We start from the raw sequence: 10,182 nt of genomic DNA, 5'->3' as shown, positions 1-10,182 counted from the left end.
AGGCGTGGGGACGGGGCTGCGGGGTGAGGACAGGCCTAAGGCAGGGGCTGCGGGGCAGGGACAGGCTGTGGTGCCTCAGGAGGCTCCTGTGGAACCGTACCTAAGATGTCTTCCCCAGCCCCGTGCAGGGCCGGGTGGCAGGCAGAGGGTTAGGTTATGCCTTGTGTCCCTGTTGTCAGTATCTTTGCACAGCCCTGCCTGTCCACAAGCTGTGCTGCCCCCAGCACAAGCGGGCACAGGGGCTTCCACATTACGAGTGATGTTACCTACAGTTCCTGGTACGTACACGGACCTGCGTATTACCAAAGGGTGCTGTTTCGTGACGCTTTTCATTGAACCCACTCTGGATTGCTGCAGGACAGCTGTACCAGTGGTCTTCCTGCTCACCTTGACAAACCATGGGGTCGGGCTTGAGTAGGATGATATTGCTGCAGGCGTCCGCCAGTGGGATGTTGCATGGTTAGAAATGGGCAAGGTGGTCATCACACCATGGCAAACAGGCAAATGAGTCCACAAGTAAGCCCTGCTCCTCAGATGTGGTCTGTATGTTGAAAACATTTGAGAATACCCCAGCCAGCTTCTTTTTTCTGCCTGCTTCCAGGTGGGGAACCACGGGTGGAAGAAAACCCAAGGAACCCATTTGCAGAATCTGAGAATTAGCTTGGGATAGTCATCAAAGGCTGTCTGGCAGCCAGGCTTCTCTCAAGGAGCCAAGTCCAGGTTATACACATGCCCTTAATTTAGCCATTGCTTAATAATATATGAATGGTAAACTGCAACCTCCAAAATAGTCTCCTAATATAAATTTGCAATGAACATCCTTGGGATCATTTTCAAAGAAAAGAGGTAGAATAAAAATCAACAGGGGATAGTCTCTGAGGCTTTGAGGCTGTGCTGCCTGCTTTAATAAAAGGTAGCTGAGCCAGAAAGGCTCTCTGCCAGGGATTTCTCCGCGATCTGTCTTTCGAGGGCTAATATCCTTGAACGTGACCACCTGATGTCAACTGCTTTTAACCACAGCCTCCTGCCTACCAAATGAATACACCAAACATCACCATGTTCAGTAAGCGTGTGGCGTCAAAGCAGACGAAGCCCCAGGAGTGGCACGTGTGGCTAGCCTTTGTCCACCCACGCCACAGCTCCTGCACGAAATGTCTTACAACCACGTGTGCTCCTGGGGCAGGTAGGTTTGTCCTGGAGCTGGGGTCAAGGTGTGCTCAGCTGACAGTGGTGCTGGCTCTGCCAGCTGCGGCAGTGTCTCTAAAGCACCCTGCGTTAAGCAAGGGACTCAGTGTTGCTGCTTTTCCTGTGTTGTTGCATTTCCTGGCCATGTCCTACACTGCAGACCTTCAGGCCAGCCGAAATGCCTCCGTGTCCCCATGGCGGGGGATGTTGAAAATGCCTGGGCACTTTCTGTGGGAGCTGGGCAGCACCTGGAGCTCTGGGTCAGCTCCTTCCTTCCCTGGGGCACTGCCTCTAGCTCAGTGTATTTGCATCATCTCACCAACGGTTCACCACCCTGGGTCCTAGATGGGGTTTCCAGGCCAAACTGTAGGGGGGAACTGCTCGTCTGGCCCTCTGCCCACCTGGGCACCAGCCCTTGCCTGTCCGACCCCAGGGGCTATGAGCCTGGGAGACGGCTGAGCAGCAGGGAAGGTGGCTGGACCCCAGCGCTGGACCTGACCTCCTGGACATCCATCTGCATATTCAGATGTCGTTCCCAGCCGGTTGGCTGCCTCCGGCCTCCCCACTCCCTCTTTAAAGGACCTGAGCGCAGTGGGAGGACGTGCTGGCACTGCCTCTGCGACATCCAGTGGCCCCCGGACGCCTGCCCTCAGGCACTGCGCTCCCTGCACCCCTGGAGCCAAGGTGAGTGGGGCAGAGAGGTGCCAGTGGCTTGGGTTGGGGACAGCTTGCTGAAGACAGAGGGGTGCGGTGGCTGTGGAAGGCTCTGGGGGGATTTGCAGTGCTGGAGGGGCGGCAGGCTGCTCCGTGTACGGCTCTCCTACCGAGGAGCACCTGGGAAGCCTATGTGGTGTGGCTCCCATTTTGGAGAGGACACGCTTGCCTTCTCCTCTGAGCATCTTCACTTTGTTCCTCGGTCTTTTTCTTCAGGTAAGAGGAGCCTCGGCTGCTTTTTAGTGTTTTGGAAGGTGGTACTGGTGAGGGCTGGTAGTAAGAGTAGGAACCGAAGCATGCATCTGCTAACTCAGCGGGGAAAGGGCTGCATCAGCAGAAGCATTTTGCTTGGGGCAGCACCTCCCAGCCCTGCGGCACTGGGGAGGCTGCAGGGGGGAGCTGAGGCCATCCACGGCAGGCTGCCATGGCCTGGGACCGCAGGCTCTGCTCCCACCCTCCAAATCTCCAGCAGAAGGATGGTGGTGCTGGAAGCCTTAGGCAAGTGGAGGGGTTCTTGCCAGCTCTGAGTCGATCTGCTTATGAGGCTTGTATCACCCCATGTTTCTGGGGCTGGGAAGCCTCACCATAGGGGACAGGCAAGCTCCCTGACATTGCTGTTGAACACAGAGGAGGTGAGAAATTGTGACCAAGTGCCAAAAGAAGGTGTTTCTGTGACAAACCGAGTGAGGTAGCAGGACCGACTGTCTTGTGCCCATGCCATGCGGAAAGGCTTAAGGGTGGATGAAATCTATGACTGCATTGCATTTCCTGTGTGGCTTTGTTGGAAGCGACTGGCAGGCTAAGATGCAGCTGCAGGCGACAGTGAAGCTTGTTATACAAGGGCGAGGGGTGTTGCTGAGAGCTGCCGGCACCCCAGCCTCGCACTGGCCATGGGTAAACTGAGCAGTTTGAATGCCCCCATGACAGACTGTTAGCAAAACAAAACCCTAATGGTCAGGAGGGGTGGGGAGACAATATGGGAGAGCAACAAGTGGTGTTGGACAACTCAGAAAATACTTTTGTCAAGACTAGAGCTCTGTAAAAGGTAGAGCTCTCCCAGATACCTGCTTGGAATACAGGGCTGTTCGAAGAAAGGCAACCTGCTAAAAACCAGTGAGAAAAAAACCATTTTCTACACTGCTCATTAGCTTGGGGGACTCGCTGTGGAGCAGTCACAGGGACAGGAGACTGACAGTATTGAAAATGATCAGATACTTCTGGGTATAGCAAAAGAATCTTGGGCTCTTTAAAGGTGTCTGGAAAAGACATAAACTGTCCTACTTCAGGGATGCAAAGCTACTGCTAATTAATGTGGATGAGGAAGAAGCACTCCACAGGGATGATTACTCTAATCACCTAGGATAGGAGCTTTTGCACCTTCTTTTGCAAAGCTGTCCGAGTGAGCGAACAAGTGGAGGGGGCAGATCCCTGCCTGGAGTCAGCATGACAATTTTAAGCCCAGGGCTGCTGCCTCAGCAGTTTTTCTCTTCCCCAGTAATCCCCATCCCCATCCCTTTTATTCAGTGTTTTGCCAAATGCTTAGGAGCCCCGTGCTGTTAGCCTGAACAACCCGGTGTGTCCTGCTCGCAGCAGGTCACGTCACACTTTCACCCTCGCTGTGCCCCTTTCCACCAGCCTGTTTGTGCTGCCCCGGCCCCACAGCGCTGCCGCCCATCACCGTGTCCTCGGGGCTGTGGTGGCGGGTGCTGGGTGCCAGCAGAAACACGCAGCAGCCATGCCCTGGCCTAGCCACTATGTGCTGTGAATGCCTTCACCAGGGATGTAGCTGTCCTCCCCATGCTCTGTGAGCACCCGGGAGCACCTTTGTGCACCCACCTTTGCCCAGGCGTGGGTGGCAGAGGGCTCCGTCTGTTGCTCACCAGCCTTGTATGTGAGTCCATGAGCCCAGAGGGGAGGTTCCCCAAATGCCTCTGGTGTGGGCGCAGCTGGCGGCGTGGGAAGTCCATGCTGCCGGGCGCATCCAGGGCCCAAACCATGTGAAATGTACTCTGGACACTGTGAAAGCCTGGCTGGTAGGTGGGAGCTGTGACAGTGTCCAGGGCGTTGCTGCTGTCATGCGACACCCGACGGCCTGCTCATGGGTTTTGGAGTGCCTGGAGGTTTCTGCCTGGGTCATTCCCTGGTCAAATAGATTTTGCAGGGGAGCAGGGATGCCCTGGAAATCTGGGAGGAAAAATCTCTGGCCATGTGCATGGAGAGCTGTTGTATGAAGTTCCTGCCCACTGATGTTTCTTGCTCTTTCTCCAGCTCCACACCACTAGCAGGCTGAAATATCAAACACCTGGGAAGCCGGCCAATCTGTCACTGGAAATGATCCCCAATCAGCTGAGGGTCAGCTCTCCGGTGTCTAGGCAGGAACAAGAGACGATGGATGGCAGGACTGGCTCTGAGCAGGACAGAGACCGTGTCACTTCAGGGCACAGCCAGGGGCTAAAGTTGGAGCCCTGTTTCCAGACTGACTCTCTCTTGCCTTCCCCCAGTGCGTCCCTGATATCACAGCTCCTCAGCCACCCAATGGTTGGCAGGAGCCTGGATCCCACCATCATTTTCCCTTCCTCTCAGGCAGTGGCCCTGCCTCAGGACTACAAGTGTGGTGCATCTCCTGGAGAAGGAGCGCAAGCCCTGGCTTTCCCCAGGACCCATGCCCCGGCTCCTGTGCCCTGTGCTGCTGACAGGGACCAGCTCTCTGACCAGCACCTACAGGACCAGCTCTCCAGCCAGCACCTACGAGCCAAACGGGCCAGGGTGGAGAGCATCATCCAAGGCATGAGCCTCCTACCAACCCCTCAGGCATTTGACACCAGCCTGGAGGCAGCTTTTGGGCACAAGAGGGAGAGGGGCGGTGAGATGCCCCGGGAGAGTAAGAGGAAGCCGAGGGTTCCCCAGCAGGCCACAGGGGCAGCTGGGCAAGTGGCCCCCATGGCGGGCAGCCCCCATGCTGAGGGCTGCCAGCAGCTGAAGGAGCAGCTCTGCTTTTTAGAGCAGCAACTGAGGCGGCTTCAGGAGAAGTTCTCCCAGGTCTGCGACTCTGGGGACACTGCCCAAACCCAGGAAGGTGCTGAGAAAGTGCATCCACTGCCTGAAAATCCTGGAGACAGACCAGACAAGGACAGCGCCACTGCCACCAGCGACGCGCGCAAAGCTCCTCTCTGGAAGAGCGTCCTGGAGGTGCGTGGGCTGGAGGAGGAGGAGGAGGACAGCGGCGACACAGGTGGCCTGCCCTCAGCAGCGAGGGTCCTCTCGCAGGCGCTGAAGCACGAGCTGGCCGGGGTGACGTCGCAGGTGGTGGACTCCGTCCTGAAGACTGTCTGGCCGAAGGCAGCCAACCACCTTCTGCAGCAGCACCGCAGCCTCCCAGTGCCAGGGCCTGATGTGAGGAGAGAGTATTTTGCTGCTGGGAAATGCAGAAAGCCACTTGCTAAGCCATCTCCCAGGAACGCACCAGGCTTGCTGGGCTCACCTGAGGCCCTGTCAGGAGCTTTGGGGAAGAGCCTGGGCTCTCATGCTGGCTCCTTCAGTTCAAAGGGGGTCAGAAAACCCTCTCAGGTACCCAGCATGGGTTATTCGCTGGTTTCAGCTGCCCCAGTCCAGGACAGCCAGCTGCTGAGCCAGCTGCTGGGCTTCGGCCAGCACGGCCTCTGGGGCAGTAGCTCTCGTGGGAGCCCCTCTGCTCTGGAGAGAGGTCCTCTGGAGCCCCTCGACTTGCACTGGGGAACCGTCAAACTGAGGTCGTCGGTCGTGAGACAGCAGCAGCAGCATACCCTGCCCCTGAGCCCTGCCGACATGGAGAGCCTGGCGCTGCTGCCAGCTGGCAGGGATGGCTGCGGGGAGCTGCAGGCTGTGATGGATGGCGTGCCCTTCGCCTCCACCCATGTATCCTTTGAGGGCAGCTGGGGAGGTCCCTGGGCTCAGCTGGAGCTAGAGAGGTCCCTGGGTTTGGACATGCTCCCCTTATCCTCCAAAGCCACAGCTCGGCACAGCCCCTGCTGGTCTCCCCAGGGCCATGGTCCCTGCTGCTCCACAGGGGGCTAAAAAGGGGTGGGCAGGAAAGGGGTCCTGAGTCATGGAAGGGCACTGCTGCTCCTCAGCGTTGGTTAGGTGCTGTAGCATAGCTGGGGATAGGAGGAGCTCCCAAGCCTGCTCTTAGGCCATCCCGGTGGTCCCATCATCCTATGCCAGGAACAGGTGTCTCATGGAAATCCCCATTCCCACCATCCTGGGAAGTGCCATGGGGAGCAGCAGCCTCCCTGGGGATGCCAAAGGGAAAAGTCAGTGGCTGCCCAGCCAGGGATGAACCCCCTCCACCCTGCTGCCAGGCCAGGGGGAGGGGTTATTGTGGGCACCAGGCATGTGCATGCCAGGGCCAGTGCTCAGGGATATGCCGAGCCAGTTGGGCTGCTGTGTGCAGGCTTTCCTTGACCCCAAGGCAGATGCAGGAGGCGCTGACCCCTGGCCACCTGAAGAAGGCCAAGCTGATGTTTTTCTTCACCCGCTACCCCAGCTCCACTCTGCTGAAGACCTACTTCCTTGACGTGCAGGTAAAACAGCAGCACCAGACACTGGTGCCAGGCAGGGCTCCCACGCGTTGTGGGACCCAGCCCACCTCGCTGGGGAACCGCAGGGAAGGGGATGCTCTTGTGTCCCCCCACCTCGCTGGCAGGAGCGGGGGGATGGCACCCACTTCAGCACGGGCTGCCCTGGAGCAGGTGCTCAAGGCCATGGCAGACGTGGGCTGCCAGGTCTTTGCTTTGTACAGTCAAGGTATTGGGATTAAAGCTCAACACAAATGTGCCTCCCCACTGCAGGGTGGCTGGGATCTGAATCTCAGGGGGGAGAGGCACTGCGGAAACCCCCATGTCATGGTCCTGGATGGTGCTTTTGCACCCCTGGGGCAGGGATGGGTTTGGGGCCAGGCTAGCGGTGCTTGGCTGGGCTTGTGGGGGTTCATGGGCAAGTAGGCTCCAAGCTGGTGTAATGCCTATCCTCCGGCTCTCCCTGCCCTGGCAGTTCAGCCGCTGCATCACCTCCCAGCTCATCAAGTGGTTCAGCAACTTCCGCGAGTTTTACTACATCCAGGTGGAGAAGTTTGCCCGGCAGGCCCTGCTGGAGGGCGTTGTGGATGCTGGCACCCTCCGGGTCTCCCGGGACTCGGAGCTTTTCCGTGCCCTCAACATGCACTATAACAAGGGGAACGACTTCGAGGTGAGGAGGGGGGAGCCAGGGAACAGGGATGGCGGGGCGAGAGGGAGCCAGGGATGTGGTGGTGCTGTGGGCTGATGCCTGTCTCGCCACAGGTGCCAGGGCGGTTCCTGGAAGTGGCCAGCCTGACGCTCCGGGAGTTCTTCAGTGCCATCAGGGCGGGCAAGGATGCCGACCCCTCCTGGAAGAAACCCATTTACAAAATCATTTCCAAACTGGACAGCAACATCCCGGAAGGGTTCAAAGCCGCTGGCTGCTCCCAGGAACTGCTCCGCAGCTGACACGCTGTGAAAGCAGCCCTGGGTCCTGTGTGCAGCCACCATGTGCTAAGCACCTCACCGGCACTCTGTACAGCATCCATTATTCTGAGTATTTTCTCTCTGGCCTGTAAGACAGCTCCTTGGATGAGGTCTGTCTCTTGCCTCAGGTGCTGGGATTTTATGCTGTGTGTTTTTTTCCCCTGCTCAAAGCTGGTGGGGTCCTACCAGAGACCCTTGGAGGGGAGGGATAGAGCCATGAGGTTGGAGCCTGGGAAATCGCCCTGCCCCAATTATCCCCGTGACCCTGGCTGAGCTGCCTTCCTTCTCTTCCCCAAAGGGCCACAGATCAGGGCAAACAGCCTTTCTGTTTATAAAGCAGGCAGAGGTCCTAGCAGCGGGCAAAGTTTTCTTGGCACAGCAGACCAGTGGATGTGCCTGGTCCAACAGCATCCCTTGGTTTCTGTCCAGATACAACACACCAGTGTCCAAAGAAAACAGCTGGTGAATTCCAGCATTTCAAGCACCCCATGGGGATAGTTGACCCTGTCTGGGAGATGTAAAACCAGTGTTTGTTGCAGCCAGCATGAACAACACTCCCCCCTGCCTCCCCTGTGCTGTTGGCAAGAGCCCCCCACGCAGCTGTGTGCTGTGGCGAAGCAGGTGAGTGTGCACTGGTGGAAGCAGCCCAGGAGCAACTGCTCATGAGCAGTGCTACCCATGATGCTGGAGGAGAGCAGGGTGCACAGGTGGCACCGCTCAGCCCCTCAACCAGCCCCCATCAGCCCATCACCTGGGAGGAGAGTGCCATGTTAAACACCCACCCACATCCCTTTACACCATGCTTCCACTGGCAAAACTGCCTCAAACATCTTGGCTCCGCAACCTGCCCATGATGAAAGAGGAGCACATTATTTGGGACCTGTCAGTCCCTGTGGGTTTTAACATAAGCAGGTGAGGAGCTGGGCCCTGAGGTCTGCAGCCCCATTGCTGTAGGGATGTAAACCCAAGGAGGTTTCTTTTCCCTGTGACCAGGATTCAGTGGCCGCTTTTCCACCCGATGGAGAGTGGCAAAGCGTTTTGTGTTAAGGGCTCTCATCCTGGCAGAGGCAGCGGTGGGGAGGGGAAGACTGTGAGGAGAAGGGATGTCCTGGGAGAGGCATGGCGGGAGGGCTCTGGGAGGGTGGTGATGCATAACTGTGGATGAGCAATGACATCCCCATGCGAAACACTCAGCGAGAAGAGGATTGGGAGGAGGTCAAGATGTTGTTGGATGTGCTGCAAGGTGCCAGCTAGGTACTAGAGCACAGCAAGTGACATGGGAGAGGAAAATCACAGCTCCAGCATCAGAGGAGCACACAGGGTGATCTGCAGGGGTAAGGAAGCATGTGGTAAAGTCAGGGTAGGATGGGGTCTCTGAAATAGGGGCAGTTTTACAGTGGTTCCCCCGTTGCGAGTGCGGCTAGCCAGATTTCCTGCTTCTGTTTGTATATTCATTTCTTGAGGTTTGTATATTTTACAACCCCAACACCAAATTTACTCAATCCATTTTTAAATAAATGCATAGTTTAAGTTACCCCTTTACGTCCCTAGAGACCTCTTTGATAACTTCTGCTCTAAAGCATTACCCTGGGAATTTCTTGCCTTTTGTCGGGAAAAGAATAACACTGCGGCAAAAAGGGCTTACTCCTCGTGGTGGCATCCCTGAGGGGCTGAGCAGCCCTCACTAACCAACATGCTCCTTTAAACCTGCACCCTCACCCCAATGCCTCGGGGTCAGTCCGCTCCAAAGTGCAACTTGTCAGGAGGATCAGGAAGCGGGGGGCTGGATGCAGATGGGAACACATCCCAAAGCTTACAGGTGCCGGACTCAAATGTGCAGCATCTGAGAAGTGCTGCTGGTGGCACCATGAAGGACAGGACGGTAGTGTTCCTGCAGGCAGTAACTACCTCAGAGCTTAAATAATGCTCTGGCTTAGGGAAAGGGTTAGTAAATTCTTTTGGCCATAGCTAAACAATTAGGGGACATAAGATACAGGCTTACTGAAGACATCCTGCTGGAACAAAGCCCTTGTACATAGAGTCCCCGGGGCAGCAGTTTCTTGCTTCCTCTGCTAACATGCAAGTTCGCGGGAGTCAGCAAAGCAGCAGGTGGGGGGCTGAGGGCAAGGCAATGCCCCAAATCACAGAGTCACACAGTGGCTGAGGTTGGAAAGGACCTCTGGAGATCATCTTGTCCAACCCCCCTGCTCAAGCAGGGTCACCGAGAGCCGGTTGCCCAGGACCATGTCCAGAAGGTGTTTGAGTATCAGGGAGTTTGAGTTGGATCAGGGAGACTCCACAACCTGATCATTAATGAAGATGTTGAACAGGATTGGACCCAGTATTTGGAGCAATATTTGCTCCAGTGTTTGCCACATAACTGCAAGGAAGCAGGAACTAGAGAGCTGTGTTTTACACTGGCTTTTGTGAAACATGGACCAACATGACCACAACAAACAGCATCTCAGGTCAGTTATCTTTTGCCTGTGATGAGGCCTCGCCACTTGTATCCTCAGGTTGAATTCTTCCCAGACAGATTTTCCATCCAACAGAAACAGGAACAATAAAGCAGGGCTAGAGAGACTCTGCAAAGGACATAAGACCACAGGGCACTTCTCTGGCTGGCATCTTCCCTAGCAGCTTTTCAACCCCCTGTCCACCTTCAGCCAAGTGTGACAGAGAGCACAGAGGTGTCAGGGATGCAGAGGGAGCATTTACCCACCTTTTGCTCACTCCACACTCCCTCTGCAAGCAGAGTTCCTGT

The 10,182-nt window shown here is 56.5% G+C and overlaps 1 protein-coding gene across 2 annotated transcripts; it reads left to right on the top strand.

Moving 5' to 3' along the window:
- Position 1: 1 nt before the first annotated feature.
- Positions 2 to 8,745, top strand: PROX2 (prospero homeobox 2). 2 transcript variants are annotated; one of them, XM_052782738.1, is made up of 6 exons: positions 2 to 516; positions 602 to 1,869; positions 4,168 to 5,793; positions 6,351 to 6,458; positions 6,928 to 7,122; positions 7,215 to 8,745. In XM_052782738.1, exons 3-6 carry the CDS (start codon positions 4,231 to 4,233, stop codon positions 7,398 to 7,400), a joined length of 2,052 nt encoding a protein of 683 aa, XP_052638698.1. In that variant the 5' UTR covers positions 2 to 516; positions 602 to 1,869; positions 4,168 to 4,230; the 3' UTR covers positions 7,401 to 8,745. The 2 variants fall into 2 exon arrangements, with proteins under 2 accessions (XP_052638698.1, XP_052638697.1); XM_052782737.1 differs by having other exon boundaries at positions 2 to 1,869.
- Positions 8,746 to 10,182: the final 1,437 nt, after the last annotated feature.

Source organism: Harpia harpyja, chromosome 3 (genome assembly GCF_026419915.1).
Source record: "Harpia harpyja isolate bHarHar1 chromosome 3, bHarHar1 primary haplotype, whole genome shotgun sequence".
Lineage (NCBI taxonomy): Eukaryota > Metazoa > Chordata > Aves > Accipitriformes > Accipitridae > Harpia > Harpia harpyja.
This window is presented reverse-complemented; position numbering and strand designations above follow the sequence as displayed.

Bases quoted from the DNA above. Each gene is read 5' to 3' on its own strand.
- PROX2 (XM_052782738.1), top strand. From the start codon at position 4,231: ATGATCCCCAATCAGCTGAGGGTCAGCTCTCCGGTGTCTAGGCAGGAA. The intron at 6,459-6,927 runs GTAAAACAGCAG...CTGCCCTGGCAG, and splicing joins CCTACTTCCTTGACGTGCAG to TTCAGCCGCTGCATCACCTC. The intron at 7,123-7,214 runs GTGAGGAGGGGG...GTCTCGCCACAG, and splicing joins ACAAGGGGAACGACTTCGAG to GTGCCAGGGCGGTTCCTGGA.